This window comes from Mastomys coucha, unplaced genomic scaffold (assembly GCF_008632895.1).
Source record: "Mastomys coucha isolate ucsf_1 unplaced genomic scaffold, UCSF_Mcou_1 pScaffold3, whole genome shotgun sequence".
NCBI lineage: Eukaryota > Metazoa > Chordata > Mammalia > Rodentia > Muridae > Mastomys > Mastomys coucha.
In genome coordinates, this window is record NW_022196909.1 from 43,179,425 (window position 1) to 43,198,423 (window position 18,999).

Genomic DNA, 18,999 nt, shown 5'->3' on the forward strand with positions numbered 1-18,999 from the left:
CAGGTGAGAGTCACTGGAGGGTCACACAGGGAGCAGGGGCTGTCGTAAGGAAGCCTGCAACGGGTCAAGCTGACGAGCGGCAGAAAAGCCTGGTGGTTCTTCCAACAGCTGCCCCGGCAGCTGCACTTCTGGGTGTCTCCCTGAGAGCAGTAGAGACGCATGCGCACAATGTATGGTGTATACCGGAGCGGTATGATTCCCTTACAGCCCAGGGCACACACCCCAAGTGTGCCCAGACATAAAACATACTCTACATGGGGTTATCTACCTCAGGAGGCTCCAGCACGGGCTACGGGCACGAACCCTGAGAACAGCTCAGGGAAATGCAAAGGCCATGTACCACGTCCCAAGTATGCATGTGTGGAGTGGGGGTGGGGTGGAGTGGGGGTTTGGAGAGGGGTGCCTGGCAGACATGATGCAGATCAGAGGCTGCCGGCCAAAGCACACCAGGCCTAACTGATGTGTAAGTGCTGGCAGCCGCCCAGTTCTGAGAATATTCTAATAACTGACAAATGAGACAGTGGGTGATGGTGTGCCCGGTGCCTGTTCTCAAAGCTGTTCACACAGGATTAAAGACGACCACTTTCACATAGACGATGGTGTCCTCTGGTGTGCGTGACACCGCCTGATCTCCATCAATAAGGAGCCACAGTCAACGACAGGGGACTTGGTGATTCATGTCTGAAGTCAAGCAGTTACTAAAGAGCCTGCAGACACAGAAGTGCTTTACACGGTGGTACTGGCTGCAGGCCTTCCCCAGGACACAGGCGTGGAACCCAGGCCTCACTCAATAGCAGGAACTGTACCGCTGAGCCATAGGCTTCAGAACCAGAGTGTCACCTCACCCCGTGACTGTCCTCAGGATGGTGAGCCACACTGCCCAATGCTGTCTCTGGTGCACTCTGGGATGTGTTTGAGCCACCACAACCTCCAGAAGCACACAGGTGGCTTTGGCACTGTCCTTCCTCCCATGACCCCCCCACCTGACCTCCTGCTGCCCTGGCTGCCCCACTGGTGACCCCCAGGGAGGTACAAGCCCGTAGCAGCAGGGCCTGAGCAGAAACACAAAAGTAGATGAAAATATACACGGCACCCAGGAAATGATAACTACCACCCCACCCCACCCCACGATATCCAAAAAAGAGGAGAAAAAGCCATGTGCTGTAAGGACCCGAAGTTTATTTTGTGGGTAGCCCAGGGCGGAGGGGACAGTGACCACACAGTTACTTGGTTTTGTTTTTTCTTACTGTAGGGGAGGGAAGCTGAGACAGGGTTTTACTCTTCAAGCCAGGCTGAACTCAAGTCTCTAGATCTTTGGGCCTCTCTGGCTAGGATCAGGCACGGCCATAGCATATGTACAAATGACATTTTGGGTGTCTGGAGTGAATTTCTGATATGCAGGTCATGGCTCTGAGGCAGGATCATTCTTAAGCCGGGACTAAACCAAGAGTCTCTTCCGTCCTCCTGCTGCCCCCCTATTGGACACTCAGAAGCTAGGCATCCAGAGGCTGCAGGAGCATGCCCAGGTATCCTGCCCCATCCCACCATGCACCTCACTCCGCACTCTGGGATAACTGTTTCCTCTCCCTCTTTGGTGGCTGGACCCCAGCCCCCTTTGCCCTAGCCCCGGGCCTCCTCCTCTTCCCAAGAGGCCCTCTTTGGCCAGCCTTCTCATCCGTTTTCTTGCTCTTCCTCTTCCTCCCCGGGCCTGGGTCTGCACTTGAGGTTTCTGCCTCGCTCCCCGCTGTGGGCAAAGTGAGGCCTGTGAGCAAACTGCTGGGACGGTATGGCGTGTCTCGGTCACCTGCCTCTTTAACTACAGTGCCAACACTGGGGACAGCACTACACACATGGCTGCTGACCGGGGGCACCCATGTTATGTGAGCGTAATCCTGGGTGCCAGGATGATCCTAGGAGGGCTGGGCTCAGAGAGTCTAGCCAGAGGACAGGATGAAGGCCCAGATATGGAGCAGGGTGTGAAGACAGTGCAGGGAAAGAGGTAGAGCTGGTGATCTGACAAGAGGGCCTGGGGCTGGACCCCAGGGCCAGCAAACCTAACTCAACCTTCTGTGTCAGAGCTGAAAGACAGGTGTCTGGGCTGAGGCTGGGGCCAGGCCAAGGGCAGGCTGGTGAGAAGATCCGGCCAGCTGGGACCCACATGGATGGGCCTCCATGTGGAGATAGCTGGGCCAGAGACAGGTGAATGCAGTGACCCTTGGAGGGCAGATGCTAGGTTAGCACATGTGGAAAGACTGGGCATGGACAGCAGGCCCGACAGTCTTTAGCAAGAGTGCTATAAGCTAACACATACACAGCAAGAAGGCTCGGGCTAGAGGACCTGAAACCAAGAATTATGTGGGAGGAGAGTCAGGGTCACTATGGAGGCGGGGCAGATGAGGCTCTGATCAAAGACGGCAAGAGGGTCAAAGAGAGGTGGTCTAGCCAGAGCCCAGGCACCACTGGGCTGAGGGCGGTCCCCAAGCCAGGTCCACTGTGGGCGTTAGTGCATGAAGGGAAGCCTTAAGCAAAGGCAGGACAAAGCAGGGGTCGACAAGGGAGGTGAGGCAGGCCATGTGTTGATCACTCGCAGCCCTACCTTCCTTATTCTGGGGCTGCTGTCCGGGCGAGCACTTCTTTTTCTTCTTCCGCTCCCGCCTCCCTTCCAGCAGCTTCTTGTAGGCTTTTTCAGGAACGTCATCCTCAGGGAAAGAGCCTGAGAACCACAGTGGCAGTCAGGGTGCTGAGGGATGGGTTCAGCTCCATTCTGCCTGGCCTGCTCACATACCAGACTCTACATGGTTAGCAGTGACCAAGACGCTGAGATCCCTGTCACGGCCCACACAGCTCAGGACCAGGGAAAGATGGAGGCAATCTGAGGCGCATGCGCCAAGCCACTGTCTATCTAGCTGGGCAGTATAGGCTTGTGCGCAGAGCGCGGGAGGCTGCACATGCGCAGTGGCAATCTCTGCCCTGCAGGGGGTTCCTGGGCACTGGTAAAAACACGCACAAGACACAAACACTCCCGTGTGGACTTCATCTAGAAATACTGGACACGAGTTCACGGTCAGCATGAGGCACCTCTCAGGAAGCACAGAGGAATAATGAGTGAAGTGGAGTCTTCGAGCCTAACCCTTCCCCCACCAAGACACAGACCACGGCAGACATCTCACATGTGCGCAAATGCACACACGTGTACATGTGTATTGGGGGGACCATCTCAGTGGCCACCAGATCCTCACCTCCAGCCAGGACCCGCAGCCTGAAAGAGAAGACAGACAACATCAGCACTCAGTTGAGGCTCTGCCGGAGCAGTCTCATGGGAGACCAGCTCCATGAGGCGCCTTCCTAACTTCTGAGTCCCCCCCTCAACCCCGCTCAGGCCACCTTACAGGACAACACCCAGGAGAGGCAGCGGGTGGGGCTGGGTAGGAAGCGAATAGCTGACTGCCGTGGAGAGGGCAGCAGGTGCCAGGCCAGGCCTTCTGACTCACTTTTGGATCACTTTGTAGAGGCGCTTCCTGTTCCGAGAAGGAGTGCTCTGTCTACTGGCGAGCTTGAACAGCTTGTTAGCAACGGCCCCGTAGTCAAACTGTTTCAAAAAGATGTGAGAAATACAAGACTCAGTCGGTGTCCACATGCCCGAATGCAAAATCCCACCTTCCCGGGCTGAGGAGACACCTGGCCATCCCAGGCATTCTCTGCTCCGCCACAGGAACAGGCTCGTCCCACTCAGCATCTGCCGGCAAAGCCTGCAGCCCGGCAGGCACCACCCCTACCCCAAGGAAACGTCAGACTTAGAAGGCAGCCTGCTCTCCAGCTGTATGTAACTCATTTGCCTTCCGTGGCAGGGTCTTACTATGTGGCTGGCCTGGAGCTCACCTCTGGAGTGCAGGGATTAAAGCCCTTCTAACTTTAACTCCCGACTAGCCACAGCAGAAGGTAGGAAGAAACCAAATGAAAATAGCCGACACGTTCTATGTAATCCAAAATACCCAAACCTACTTATGTGATGGGCTGTCAGTACTGACGCCTTACTGACATCTGCTGACTTCTCCAATCCGCCTGACCCGTTTCCTGGGCTGACTCAGAGCTATGGCCCAAATGCAGATCACTAAGCCTGTGCCACCCTGTTCAAGGCCAGCACCCCAATAATAGGGTCAGATCTGAGGGTGCAGGCCAATAGCACAGCCCTGGCATCCATTCCCCCAGCAGCGACCAGGAGTTGCCCAGCGGCCTATTACCCACCCTTCCCCACAGCCAGCCTCCACGAAGGCTGTCTGCACATCCCCGTTGCTGTCCATCCCCCTGGCAGTGGGGCTGGAGGTGAAGGCTAACCTCATAGCCCAGACATGGACGCCTACCTGGAGGACGGGGCCGTTGTTCTCATCATCCCACGCCTGCTCCTTGCCTGCCTCGGGGTTAGCCCTATGCATGGTGCCTAAAAACAAATAGGGAGCCTGAACTCAAGGTACCACGCCTAGTGCAGGGATGCCCCAATACCAACACCAAGCCACTGAGGACCCTCCTGGTCATGCACTGACACAGGCTGGGGAAGGCACAAGCAGCTGGTCTCTTGGGGACTGTACAGATGAGGAAAGGCATCCCAGGAGAGGGGTGTAGGTCAGTAGCCACCTTGGGCAGCAAAGGCAGATTCAGATATCTTAGCAGTGGGTTAGACCAGGGACCACTCGAGCTGGGCTTGGCTTAGTTCGCAACACTGAGTTGTGTGCTCAGAACTCTGACAGCAGTGCCTACTTGGTGTGGAGCATAGTTGAGACAGAGCCTTGTTATGTTAGCCCTAGTGGCCTGGTTCTCCCTTGATAGCCCAGGATAGCCCTGAACGTGGGCAATTCTCCGGCCTCAGCCTCCCAAGTCCTGCGGTTATAGGTGTGTGTCCCCAAAGCCCACTTAGCATAACCTTTAGGCGAAGGGCTTGTGGACAACAGTGCTGTGGGACACTCTGGCAAGGACAATGGCTGCCGAATGGCTTACTGTGGAGAGTGGCTGATGAGCCACAGGCAGGGACCAATGGGTCTCACCTGAGAAACTCTCAGGAGGCCTGTGCTACCAAGAAAGCAATGTTTAAGAGAAGGACAGGGAAGACACACAGGATGCCAGGCAGTATGTCCACTGACTCACAAGAAGGGGGCTGCCAGAGCTGGCACCAAAGCTGAAAGAGGACACCAGCAGTGCAGAGAACCCCCTCTCTGAGACTCCATGACCACAGCACATCAAGACAAAGAAAGCCAAGCTAGGCCCACTGCTACCGGAAGCCTGGCCCCAAACCAAAGCCCGTGAGCGGCCATTAACAAGTAGACCATACAGAGCATTCATTTGTCCCTCGCTGCACTGTGGTCAGACGCAGACTGACCAGGCAGGCAGGGGCGGGGCAGGGCCAAGGAGCACAGAAGAAAGGCGACCGATGGACGTGGAGGATCCAGGTGAAGGGACAGGGAAGGGCTTGGGTGTGACGCAAGGTTAGAGCAGTTCCTAGTGCAAACGGCCTGAGTTCCATCCCCAGCACCAACAAAAACACAAGCAAAACCAGGGAGCATGCTCCCCCGTGAACAGGGAGGTCAGGGACCCAGGGAGCACAAGAGCCTTAGACAGGAACACGCCAGGAACCCAGCTGGGTGTCAAGTGCTGAGACAGACTTAGGAGTGTAAACCAAACGTACTTCATGCCATGCACTACACTACGGTGCTCTTGAGAGAACAGCCAGGAGACAATGGCAACAATCCAGCAAGAGCCTAGGAGAGGACAGGCCGGGGCCCCTCACCTGCAGGCAGCTTCTTGGGCGGTGTGTCTTGCAGATCCTGCTCACCCTCTGAGGACTCGTCACTGTCATCATCGTCACCGTCTGCCGTATCACCAGCATCACCATCATCACCATCTGCCACATCACCATCATCACCGTCTGCCGCATCACCATCATCACCGTCTGCCGCATCACCATCATCACCGTCTGCCGCATCACCATCATCACTGTCTGTTGCATCACCGTCATCACCGTCTGATGCGTCACCATCGTCTCCATCTGACGCTTCAACCTCTCCACTCTGTGTGTCCAGTTCATTCATTAGGTCTTCGATGGCAAAGGGCGCTTGTTCCACAATCGTCTCAAAGATGCTCTGAATGATCTTATGCAAAACCAGGGAGCTGCGGATGAAGCAGAGGCCAGCCAGAGAGCTCATCAGACACCACACTCCCCTCACAGCCTGGAGGGTCAATGGCTACTGCGGCCTGAGGGGAAGGGGGGGGCTGCCCATCACTTACTCCTTAGTGCGGGCCGCGATCTGGCAGAAGGGGTCGATGAACTGCAGATTCTGGTCTGCGGTGAGCTGAGGCGGGGAGGAACCAAGAGATGGGAGATGTGGTCAATGCTGGACACACACACCACGCGCCGCAGCCCTCACCCGAGCCCGCCTCACCTCTGCAGCGCCCACTTTGGTCAGCTCCTCCAGAAAGATCTCTAGGAAGTGGCTCTTCACCCCGCTGGGGGCCTGGCTGTCAGGGTCCAGTATCTCGGAGGTCAACAGCTCCAGCAGCTGGTCGATCTGCCTGAAGAGAGAGAAGAAAAGACCGGTGTGGCAGCCATGCGGTGCCCAGTGCCCTCCACAGGGGCTCTGGCAGGAACACGCATGTGCAGGAAGGCACTGTCATCCAGAACACACCTGACCTTTCACACCCATTAGCAAAGACCCAGGTGGCTCTGGGTCTTAGCAGCGCAAGGGAGTCCTCCTGGCCCAGGTCTGTGTGACATGTGACAGGAGTCTCTGGCTCTTAGCCGCAAATATACCACGGAATATACCAGAATATACACAGGCCTTTTGTATCTCTAAGACACAAGTGGAAAGATGGCCACTGAGACGCTCTGCTGGCCAATCCTCACTACTTGGAAAAGGCATCAGGTCAGGACAGAGCAGAGGCAAAGAGGAAGGTACACCAATGAGGGCTGAGGCCACAGGTCCCTGACTGGCTCCACAGGCCCTGCCATAAGCCGGTCGGTTGGCAGCACAAGGAAGCTATGCAGCTGTCCCCCTCCCGGCACACAGGTTCCACTGTCTCAGAGCCCTGGACCTTGTACCAGAGGCCAGGCAGTCCTCCGCACACGGTGCACGTGAGTCTCCTAACTGGATGACAGTGTGGTCTCCTCCACCTGGACCCGTGGCACGTGATGCCTAAGGAACCCCGTGGACAGCCCCAGCAAACAGTCACCAGCCCCAGAAAGGAAGAGTGATACTTTACCAGGCTCAGGGGGAAAGAAGCCAGCGGCAAGATGAGGCATAAAACCCAGCGAGAGACCAGAGTTAGGTAAGCGCCAGATGACACTACCCAATGTGGCAAATACCAGGAACACCTGAGCCAGGCTGTGCCACATCAGACAAACACACCGCACAGGGCATCGCCAAGGCCACAGCGGAACGAGGGCCCTTCAGCACTGTTAGCATGAGGAAGTTGCAACAGTAAATCAAAGAACATTGACTAAATTAAAGATGCCACCTTAAATTCTGTGTAAGTCACTAGCAACCTGCAGCGGAGCCCTGAACGCTCAGACCATCACAGCCCTGCATGCGCTCATTCTCTGAGTGGAGGCAGGGGTGGTGTGGGGTAGGGTAGGGTGTGTGTGTGTGTGTGTGTGTGTGTGTGTGTGTGTGTGTGTCTAGCTTTTACAGTGGTTGTCTGATCTTGCATGGTGCCCCAAGGCCAGCTCCCTGTCAGCACTGCTGACAACTTGCAACCGCATGTAAAGTTTTCATCTAGGCCTTTTTCCTCTTTCTCCATCACTCAGGCAAAAGAAAAAAAAAAACCCTGTGTGGTGCCATGTAGACACACTATGTAGACACACCTGCACTGCTCTGCGGAACTTTCAAATCAACTACTTACTCCTTACTCCTTTATTTAACCTTAATCCTCGGGGCAACGGGCATGGTGGTACACACCTTTAAGCCCAGCACTCAGGAGGCAGAAGCAGATCTCTGTGAGCTCAAGGCCAGCCTGGTCGACATAGTGAGTTACAGGCCAACCAGAGCTATGGAGAGAGAAGGGGGGGGTGGGGGGTTGTTGTACTTAAAAGTTAGAAAAAAAGTTGAAATATTTATTACTTGAAAAAATGTTACATGAAAACATTTAGAAACCCACTTTGTGATGTAGGACCCCGGCTATCACAAGGCTTGGAACCTGCTGCCCCAGCTTGGACGGGTGAGTAGGTAGCACCTAGGGGTGAGCTCTCTATCTGGGTGTCCCAGAGGCCAGGAGAGGAGTAGAAGCAGAACGCCAGGGGGGTGGGGGAGTGGAAGCTCTGGCCACAGAAGTCAAGGTCGGAGAGGCCAGGAACACAGCCAACCAATGCTCGGAGGACACAGGCCAGCACACTAAGCACCGTGGTCAAAAGCAAGAGGCCTGAATAAACAATGGCCGCCAGCAGCGCAGCTGCCCACACCCTACGCCTGTTAAAAATGGAGGCCTTTGCTGGGACACGCTACGACAGCCATACACGATTCTGCCTGTCTATAGAAATGACTGGGATAGCACGGTTAGAGAAATGGCACCATCCGAACCTTTTCGCTTCATACAATTATCTTAATTCAGCACCACTTGTGGTACCAAGTTATGCCTACAACAAGGCACCACAAGAGGACCTCGGGATTCCTGGGATGAGCCAGAAGACGCAGGGCTGAGGCTCTCACTCTCAGGGTGGACCCACCTCTCGTCCCATCCTCTGATTTTCACAGTCTTCAGCGACTCATTTAGGACCATCCTCATGAGCTAGGACACAAAACAAACGCACATTAGTAGGAGGACAGTCAACCAGCCAGGCTTCGCGGTGTCCCAGAAGCCTCTTGAAGGGAAGGTCTCTGTCCGTCCCAAGGGGCATGACTGGGCAGAGTGCTGCAGACAGGAGGGATGATGGGACATGGCACTGGGCCCTCAGGACCCTGAGGCCTGGAGCTCAAGCTCTGCACTTGGCTTCATGAGCAACAGGAAGGAAGCCAGGCTCACCTGAGCGAGGGCTAAGTACAAACTAGAGCTGATCAGAACGGTCAGGGCATGCACTGGGCTCTTCCTGCAGGAGGTGGAGTTACCACAAAGCCAAGGCTAAAGCTGGGCCTCACTTCCCCTACTAAAAAATACACTTTAGCAGGACAGTGGTGGCACACGCCTTTAATCCCGGCGCTTGGGAGGCAGAGGCAGGCGGATTTCTGAGTTCGAGGCCAGCCTGGTCTACAGAGTGAGTTCCAGGACAGCCAGGGCTACACAGAGAAACCCTGTCTCGGAAAACCAAAAAAAAAAAAAAAAAAAAAAAAAAAAAAAAAAAAAAGAAAAGAAAAAGAAAAAGAAAAAAAAAAAACACTTTAAGGGGACTAAGTCCCCCTTTCTGCCATGTGTGAGGCCCAGGGCTCACTGGGGGGTCAGAATGGCTTTACCTCCTCCAGGAGGGCTGAGGCAAAACTCCTGGCTCTGAACTCTTACTGGCCCTTAAGACGGGGACACTCCAAGCTACAGCAGCACTGCCTCCAAGTACATTGCAAACCAGCCCTTGCTGACCCCCCTCACCCCAGGGCTCGTGGGTCACCTGCTTGGTGCCACACTGTCTCACCATGTAGAACTTATCCAGGCGCAGTCTGTCAATGCCCACCCACTCCCGGTTCATGGTCTGCCAGAAGGCCCTCAGGAACTGGCGCTCTAGGAGAGAGAGAGAGAGCGGACACACACATCAACAGCAGAGCCATGAGGAGCGGGAGGGAGGCACTGCACAGACCCACAGAACTCCTTCATTCATTCACAGGGCTCAGAGCTGAGGGTTTCCAGGCTCCACAGTGGGGGAGTGGGGGAGGGAGGGACGCAAACCATGCTCAAATCAAGCTGACCCTGTTCTCTGAACAAATGCACAAAGAAGAAGGAGTGCCTACTGGGGACATATCCTCCCTAAGTCTCTTTGTCCTGCCTTGGCTTGGACGCAGGCCCTCCTGATACCCAAGCTAGACCTTGAGCAAGGAGTCCCCGATGCAGAACCGTAGGCAGATGCCTGGCGCTTAGGAACAGCTGAGTCCGATATAGGATGCAGAGTCCCAACTGTGCTCCCCCAAAATCTTATAGAGATGCTCTAAAAACCCCTGGTACTTCAAAAGGGCTGTGCTCAGGGTACTAAAGCAGGCCTTGAGGTGGACCCACCTACTCAGAAGCAACCAGAGAAGGCGCCATCCGTCAGGCAGGAGGAACCAGCTCTGGGAAACCTTAGCACTGGGACACAAGGAAGGGCAACCCCTCTTCTCTACACAATTCCACACCAGCAAAGGGCTGTTTGGATGGCTCAGTCACGGTGGCCTGCTCACCAGATGAGCAAGTGCCCACTTCAGCTTTGACTCACCAAAGCAACTCCCTAGAGAGCGGGGGACTCAGATCCACTCTCTCTCTTACACACAGTTAAAGAGAAATCCTGATGCCGCCATACACATCCGAGACGCTAGTGCCCAGGAAGTCGAAGGAGGAAGATCCAAAGTTGGAGGCCAGCCTGAGCGACACAGTAAGAACCTGTCTCTGAAGAAGGGTAGAAGGGGATATGTGTGCATGTATCTCTTGACTTGCCAACTTCAGTTTAATATAGCTAAAGTCCAACTTGCTGGGGGCGGGAGCAGGCATGAGCACCTTACTTCCCAGTCAGGACTGCCCTCAGAGCAGCACAGAGAGGCCTCAGACAGGCTATGCCCCAGGGCTAGGCTGGCAGGAGGCAGGGTCTAGACCTCAGGATATGGAAAGGCTGCCTAAGCCATTCCATCAGGTGGGCAGGGTGAGGGATAGGGATGCCAAACAAAAGAGCTAGAAAACAAAGAATAAAAAAAGAAAAAATGGAAAAAAAAAAAAAAAGCCGGGCAGTGGTGGCACATGCCTTTAATCCCAGCACTTGGGAGGCGGAGGCAGAGGCAGGTGGATTTCGGAGTTTGAGGCCAGCCTGGTCTACAGAGTGAGTTCCAGGACAGCCAGGGCTACACAGAGAAACCCTGTCTCGAAAAACCAAAAAAGTAAAATAAAATAAAATAAAGAAAACACACAAAGATGACGGCAATTCTGTATCTAAGAGTCTCCCACCCTCTTTGAAACTGAAATGAGTCTTTCACATGGGTCACCTAAAACCACTGGAAAAGAGATATTTGCATTCCAATTCATAACAGTAGCAAAATTAGTTACAAAGTAGCAATGAAAATAACTTTATGGTTGGGGGCCATCCTGACATGAGGAACTGTTTTAGAGGGTAGCAGCAGCATGAGAAGGGTTAAGAACCACTGTACTGCCAGGCGGAGGTGGCACACGCCTTTAATCACAGCACTTGGGAGGCAGAGGCAGGGGGATTTCTGAGTTCGAGGTCAGCCTAGTCTACAGAGTGAGTTCCAGGACAGCCAAGGCTACACAGAGAAACCCTGTCTCGAAACCCCCCCCCCAAAAAAAGAACCACTGTACTTAAGAGAAAGGTGTCATGGCCATCAGCTAAACACCATAGGATCATGACACCGGCTGTCATATACTAGACCACTGCCTTTCACTCTTTAGCCACATCTGTTTGGCAAACTGAGCCAGGCTGGCTGGGCATTGAGCCGTGTTCCACGCCACAAGCCTCCCCACAGCCGCCTCCCCACAGCCTGCTTGAGGTTTGAGAAGCCGCTGCTGCATCAGTCCCTCTGGATCTCAGCGACTCTGGTGTGGACGACAGGGACGGACCCGGCTCCCTCGTGGTACTCACGTGCCTCCATCGTGTAAAAAGCATGGACAAGCTGAGCAATGGTCCTTCCTAATTCTTCCTGTGAGAGAGACAGGAAGCACAACCTCAGACCCCGAAGCACTGGGCTCAGAGGATGGCAAACACTACCAATGCCCTCTCACTTCAAAGGACCAGCCGCCAGTTGGCCTCGGCTCCTCGCTTGCAAAAAGCCTACTATGTAGGAAACATCAGACTTTCTTTATGAACAGTGGGAATCAGTGCTGGCTACGTTAAGGGGTGTATGTGTGTGTGGGGGGATTAAACACATGCCCCTTAGTCCCCCACCAACTCCTTCTTCAGCTACCTTCCCAGGCACCCACCTGCTGGAGGGGCTTGTCCTGCATCCACATGCAGTAGAACAGTCCTTTCCATACTTTTAACAGTTCCTCTTGAGTAAAAGTACCTGCATGACAAGAGCAAGACTCGGTGAACCCCGGGACCTACCTTTCCAAGCCAGGACTGCCTGATTTACTCTTAAGAATAATAGGATTAGGGGCTGGAGAGATGACTCTCGGCGGTTAAGAGCACTGACTGCTCTTCCAGATATCCTGAGTACAAATGCCAGCAATCACATGGTGGCTTACAACCATCTGTAATGAGATCTGATGTCCTCTTCTTGGGTGTCTGAAGACAGCTACAGTGGATTATATATGTAATATAATAAATAAATAAATAAATACATAACTTAAAAAAAAAAAAAAAAAAAGGAGGTCTGGAGAAATGGCTCAGTGGTGAAGAGCACACTGACTGTTCTTCCAGAGGTCTGGAGTTCAAATCCCAGCAACCACATGGTGGCTCACAACCATCTGTAATGAGATCTAATGCCCTGGTATGTCTAAACACAGATACAGTGTATTTACTTATAATAAAATAAATTAATCTTTAAAAAAAAAAAAGAAGAAGAGCCGGGCAGTGGTGGCGCACGCCTTTAATCCCAGCACTTGGGAGGCAGAGGCAGGTGGATTTCTGAGTTTGAGGCCAGCCTGGTCTACAGAGTGAGTTCCAGGACGCCCAGGGCTACTCTGAGAAACCCTGTCTCGGATAAATAAATAAATAAATAAATAAATAAATAAATAAATAAATAAATATGATTGGACAGCCAGTCCCTCCCTCAAAACATTCTCCATCGGAACTGCCATACCCGTGACTGAAGGAGCACCCTTCAGTAGCACCAGTTCCACGGGGTTAAAATTCAGAACCTTAACACTTTCGGAACCGGGTGATGGCGCAGTGATTTAATTAAGCCAGTGTTAGACCAAAGAGCTGTAGCTATTCTATTACATTCCAGAGATTAAACAGTGAACGTTATTCATTCAGGCTAGCAAAAGACATCACCACCATCTAGCGGGGCCCCTCCCCCAAGCTGGGGTTCTCTGACTAGGGCGTGGAAAACGACGCTTCTTCCTAAAGCATAGACATCCGTGGCCTTGGCTACAGCGCACTGCTCAGGGAATCTATAATTTGCATCCGTGGAGGGCTAGCCATGAGACCCAGAGGCTACTGACGGGGCCGGAAGCATAGAAACCGTTCAGCAAAAGGCAGGTCCCGGGGTGTCGAGGACACACCCTTAAGGACACAGGACGCTGGGAAAGGCCGGCGGCAGAGCACGGGCAAGCTACAGAAGGAGGATCGGGCGAGCCTAAGCCCGGAGAAGCGCAGACGAAGGCCGGGTCTTGCGGGGCCCACGCGGCGGAGCTCGCCCGCCCGTCCCCACCCCCACTCCCATCCCCACCCCCACCCCGCCGCCCGCCTACGTACCTGTCGCCCGCTGCGACCTGGCCTCGATGTACTTCCGCAGCTTCCGCAACGCGCGGTCCCGCGTCACCTGTTCATTGCCGGCCAGGCGCTGCGCCAGCTGGATCTCCGGCGGGAGCGGCACTCCGGGAACCATGGTGAGGAGGACCCGGAGAACACGCACTCGGCCTTTCCGCTGGGACGCCCGAGTGACGGCACGCGCGCGTCACCACTGTAACGTCACACTGAGGCGACGCGGCGCAGCCAAACGTCAAACGTCCTGGGCGGCGCCGCCGGCGTGCGCTACCGCCTCTCAGTGGCCGAGAGGCGCCACTGCATGCCGCAGGGAGGACGGTGGCCTGGTGTAAGGCTGGGGCATCTCTGATTCTTTTTTTTTTTTTTTTGGTTTTTCCGACACAGGGTTTCTCTGTGTAGCCTTGGCTGTCCTGGAGCTCACTCTGTAGATCAAGCTGGCCTCCAACTCAGAAATCTGCCGGTCTCTGCCTCCCAAGTGTTGGGATTAAAGGCGTGCGCCATCCCCTGCCAGGCTCATCTCTGATTCTTGGGAAGGTGAAAGCGTTTGTCTTGGGTTCTCCCTCCTCTTTACTGCAGCAGGAGTGGCTGCATTACAAGAAGATCGTGATGCGGCCCAGCTTGTCCTCAACTGCAACACTCAGCAGGGCCGCGTGGAGCTGAGCTGCCCTTGGCTCAGCATTCTGAGTCATGGGGGGAGGGGGGCGGGGTGGGAGGGAATTGGGGTGTGTGTGAAACCTGCAATGTTGAGAACTACAAGTTTAACCCGAAACACTTTACCTGATCCCTGATACCCTAGTCCCCAGGGAAATCCACCCCACCAAGCCTATTGTTAAAACATCCACTTTCGCTGGGCGGTGGTGGCGCACGCCTTTAATCTCAGCAAAACAAAACAACAACAACAGAAACCCATCCACTTTCCTGGAGAAAGAAAAGCAGGAAGGCTGTCATGATCCAGGTGATGGGACAAGCAGCAAGGTGCAGGCCACCTATCCTGAAGGTAGGCAGGCAAATACACACATTAGAGAAAGCAGAGTGAGTGTGCAAGACTTGAGTGTGGCCTGGTTCAAGAAAGGCATGGTGACAATCATTTGGGACACGATTGGGAAATTTTTTTTCATATAGCGTAAGTTCTGAAATGTCAGATTAGAATACAAAACAATTACAGATTTCATTGGCGTGATCATGGTATTTTTCCAAGACCACAAGTCTGATGAGTTCCTGGGTAAATTCCCAACACCAATGGACATTTGGACTTAGTGTTTTTGCTTGTTTGTTTGTTTGTTTTGGTTTTTTAAGACAGGGTTTCTCTGTGTAGCCCTGGCTGTCCTGGAACTCACTCTGTAGACCAGGCTGGCCTCGAACTCCGAAATCCACCTGCCTCTGCCTCCCAAGCGCTGGGATTAAAGGCGCCACCACCGCCCGGCCAAGCATTTTTTTCTTTAGATTAATTTATTATTATAAATAAGTACACTGAAGTTGTCTTCAGACACACCAGAAGAGGACGTCAGATCTCATTACAGATGGTTGTGAGCCACCATGTGGCTGCTGGGATTTGAACTTAGGACCTTCGGAAGAGTAGCTGGTGCTCCTACCCGTTGAGCCATTTCACCAGCTCTGGACTTAGTGTTACCCATAACATTCCGAGTTTGTTGCCACACCATAGGCCAGCTAAGCCCAGGATCAAAGTGTCAGGCAAGGAAGGTGGCTGTATTTGAAGAGCTAGATGCGGGAAAAGATGGAGGGCTGGTGGTTCAAAATCTGTCTGAAGAAGAATGAGCAACTGGAGCAGGAAAGGGCATATCTAAGCACTATGACAGGAACATAGACAAGTCTCTTCTTCCCATAGCGTCAGAATTTACTAAATAATAACAAAAAAAATTCATGACCACGATTATGGTGACCGGATATTGCTGGTGAGAGGATATTGCCACATACAAACATGTGACTTGTGGCTATAGAACTCTCAGCTACAGTCCCACACAGCATGAAGCATCACCTGTGTGTCCTAAGTCCAACAGGTGACACCAGTGCCTGCCTGGATGCTGCCATGCTTCTGCCTTGATGATAATGGACTGAATCTCTCTGAACCTGTAAGCCAGCCTCAATTAAATGTTGTCCTTATGAGAGTTGCCTTGGAGCCAGGCAGTGGTAGAGCACACCTTAAATCCCAGCATTTGGGAGGCAGAGTCAGGCAGATTTCTGAGTTCAAGGCCAGCCTGGTCTACAGAGTGAGTTCCAGGACAGCCAGGGCTACACAGAGAAACCCTGTCTTGAAAAAAAAAAGTGCGGGGGGGGGGGGGGGGGGGGGGAGTTGGAGAGATAGCTCAGTGGTTGAGAGCACTGACTATTCTTCCAAAGGTCCTGAGTTCAAATCCCAGCACCCACCTGGTGGCTCACAACCATCCGTAATGGGATCCGACACCCTCTTCTGGTGTGTCTGAGAACAGCTACAGTATACTTACATGTAACAATAAATAAATCTTTTGTTGTTGTTGTTTTTGTTTTGCTCTATGTATTCTATGTAAGTACACTGTGGAAGAGCAGTCAGTGCTCTTCCCCGCTGAGCCATCTCGACAGCCCAACTCTTTACTTTCTGTGGAGGCAGTGGGGACTTGTAGATTAGTGTCCTTCCTTACCTCTGCCACTCTCAACAAACAACTCTCCTCCTGTGGACCCCAGAGCTGGCTCAGAGTGATGGCCGGTTTCCTCACTTGCTGGGGAAGTTGTAAGAGATTTCTCTGATGGTGTTATCTCTCTCTCCATTCTCTCTGTCGGGCCCCCTCATACTGTCCATTGAAGCTGTCTCTCTCCCTCTCTCTTCCTGTACCCCCCCAAGTTCTCTCTCTGCTCCCCACCCCACCCTACCCTTTCCCCTGTTTCATTACCTAGGCCCTCCTGGCCTGGAGATCCACTTTCCTCTCTCTGCCTCCAGAGGGCTAGGGAGAAAGGTGTGTGCCACCACAAGGCCTATTCTCTGTAAGCAAAAGGAGGTCCCTACCTAAAGGATGCCTGGGCATGTTTCACTGGCAACAGAGCCAACAATAAAATGACAAACACATGTGCCAGAGCTGACTCATCACAACTGTGAAAAAACAGGGCTAGAGACCAAGCCTAGAGATGAATCTTAGTAGGACATAACATGAATCTCTGACAGAAAAGTTCATCAAAACAGACCTCAGGCCTGACAGTGGTGGCGCGCGCCTTTAATCCCAGCACTTGGGAGGCAGAGGCAGGCAGATTTCTGAGTTCGAGGCCAGCCTGGTCTACAGAGTGAGTTCCAGGACAGCCAGGGCTACACAGAGAAACCCTGTCTCGAAAAAAAACAAAACAAAGCAAACAAAAAAATAGACCTCAGAGTAGACTTTAGACAGCTAGAGTGGTGGCTCAGTTGCTGACGCGCTTGCAGCTTGAGGACCTCAATTGGATCCCCGGTGCCATTAAAGAATTGGACACAATGGCAGGTTACTTAGAGCCCCAACAACAGGGAGGTGGAGGTAGATGGATTGCTAGGATTCAAGCTAGCCAGTCTAATCTGTAAGAATTTGGGTCATAAATCTATTTCCCAATGTCATAGACACCGTACGGTCCCAAGGCAGGGATTCGTTATTTGTTATTATTTTTGTAGTATTATTTATTTATTTTGGTTTTGCGAGACAGGATTTCTCTGTATAGCATTGTCTGTCCTCAAACTCACTCTGTAGACAGGGCTGGCCTCGAACTCAAAGAGATCCACCTGCCTCTGCCTCCCAATTACTGAATGTAAAGGTATGTGCCACCACGCCTGGCTCATTATTGTTTTTTTAGATAGCCTAGAATAGCCCAGAATTCCTGATCTTGTTTCGGCCATCTAAGTGTTAAGATGACCAGTCCCTGCGTCCTTGCTGGTTTCCAAAGTGCGGGAGGGGGAGCCGGGAGTGTCTTTTCTATTTGTGTATCAAACAGCCTTGGGAACACAGCCTTGGATTTAGTTTGGAGATAGCTGCAGGAGCTATTAGTCAGCCACAGAAAGGAGTGTGATTTTCCACGTCCTAGTGTCTTCTCCCGGTGACCTCATGCTGACCCAATTCTTGCAGAATTGAGCAAAGGGTGGTATATGTATGGGCTTGTCTGTCCTGAGTTTCGTAGAACAGGCGGGGGCCAAGAGCCTGCTTGTGATATCTTTAAGTCATCTTTTGGGCGGACTTGGTAGTAAAGGCCTGTCATCCCAGCTACTCCGAAAGCCAAGGCTGGAGAATCTAAAAGTATGGATAACTAAGTTCGCTTTTGCTTTATTCACGTGAGTGAATGAGTTCAAGGCCAGCCTGGGCAACTTAGATCCTGTGTCAGAATGAAAAATGAATGAAAGAGCCTGGGGTATGGCTCACTGGTAAAAGTTTTCTTTCTAGCAAAAAATAGGCAAGGAAGGGGCTGGAGAGATGGCTCAGCGGCTCAGAGTACTGTGTTTACTTTTCTAAAGGTCATGAGTTCAATTCCCAGCAACCAGTGGTGGCTCACAACCATCTGTAACTGGATTTAATGCCCTCTTCTTCTGCATCTGAAGACAGTGACAGTGTACTCATATATACATTAAATAAATAAATATCTTTAAATTCCTTTAAATAGAAATAGGTAAGGAATCCAGCCTTCTAAGGCCAGTTCTAGTCATGAGGCCTTCTCCTCTCCTGCCTCTCTGTGTCTAACCCACATGATGACACACTGACTCCCTCACACGGGGTGAGCCCTGGATAAACAGCCTTATTTGTTTTCTCTGGGGCTGGCCTGTCTGTTTTAACAGGTGTCCACCTCCTAGCAGGAAAGTGTGGGCAACCACAGGCCATATCAACAAAGAACTGTCTGTTTGCTGGGGAAATCCGGAAGGCACAGGCTGCTCTGCTCTGCCCAAGTCTGTCAGGAGCTGAGTCAGCAGCTGTAGCTAAGAACACTTCCCCTCCTTGGCCCACATCTCCTCTCCTGCTTCCTTCCATGTTTCTAAGATTCAAAAAAGAACTTCTGGGTCTGGAGAGATGGCTCAGTGGTTAAGAGCACACCGACTGCTCTTCGGAGGTCCTGAGTTCAAATCCCAGCAACCACATGGTGGCTCACAACCATCTGTAATGAGATCGGATGCCCTCTTCTGTTGTGTCTGAAGACAGCTACAGTGTACTTACATATAATAAATAAATTGATAAATTACAAAAAAAAAAGCTGGGCAGTAGTGGCGCATGCCTTTAATCCCAGCACTTGGGGGGCAGAGGCAGGCAGATTTCTGAGTTCGAGGCCAGCCTGGTCTATAGAATGAGTTCCAGGACAGCCAAAGCTACACAGAGAAACCCTGTCTCAAAAAATAAACAAACAAAAAACTTCTGCCTACCTATCTCTTAGTTCATAGCCGCAGCCACATAAAACTTCTCACTAGGCCGGGCGGTGGTGGCACAGGCCTTTAATCCCAGCACTTGGAAGGCAGAGGCAGGCAGATTTCTGAGTTCGAGGCC

The 18,999-nt window shown here is 52.6% G+C and overlaps 1 protein-coding gene across 1 annotated transcript; it reads right to left on the reverse strand.

Annotated features, from left to right (window-relative positions):
- Window positions 1-1,159: 1,159 nt before the first annotated feature.
- Window positions 1,160-13,739, reverse strand: Rrp1 (ribosomal RNA processing 1). The gene is made up of 13 exons (XM_031347839.1): window positions 13,517-13,739; window positions 12,079-12,161; window positions 11,741-11,798; window positions 9,602-9,687; window positions 8,708-8,769; window positions 6,432-6,561; window positions 6,277-6,341; window positions 5,780-6,159; window positions 4,362-4,438; window positions 3,492-3,589; window positions 3,240-3,259; window positions 2,597-2,713; window positions 1,160-1,744 (listed from the first exon to the last, which is right to left on the reverse strand). Exons 1-13 carry the CDS (start codon window positions 13,647-13,649, stop codon window positions 1,554-1,556), a joined length of 1,500 nt encoding a protein of 499 aa, XP_031203699.1. The 5' UTR covers window positions 13,650-13,739; the 3' UTR covers window positions 1,160-1,553.
- Window positions 13,740-18,999: the final 5,260 nt, after the last annotated feature.

Excerpts from the sequence above, each read along its gene's own strand:
- Rrp1 (XM_031347839.1), bottom strand. The coding sequence starts at position 13,649 with ATGGTTCCCGGAGTGCCGCTCCCGCCGGAGATCCAGCTGGCGCAGCGC. Across the intron at positions 3,590-4,361 it reads ACAACGGCCCCGTCCTCCAG|TTTGACTACGGGGCCGTTGC; the intron begins GTAGGCGTCCAT and ends TTTTTGAAACAG. Across the intron at positions 3,260-3,491 it reads CTCTACAAAGTGATCCAAAA|GCTGCGGGTCCTGGCTGGAG; the intron begins GTGAGTCAGAAG and ends CTTCTCTTTCAG.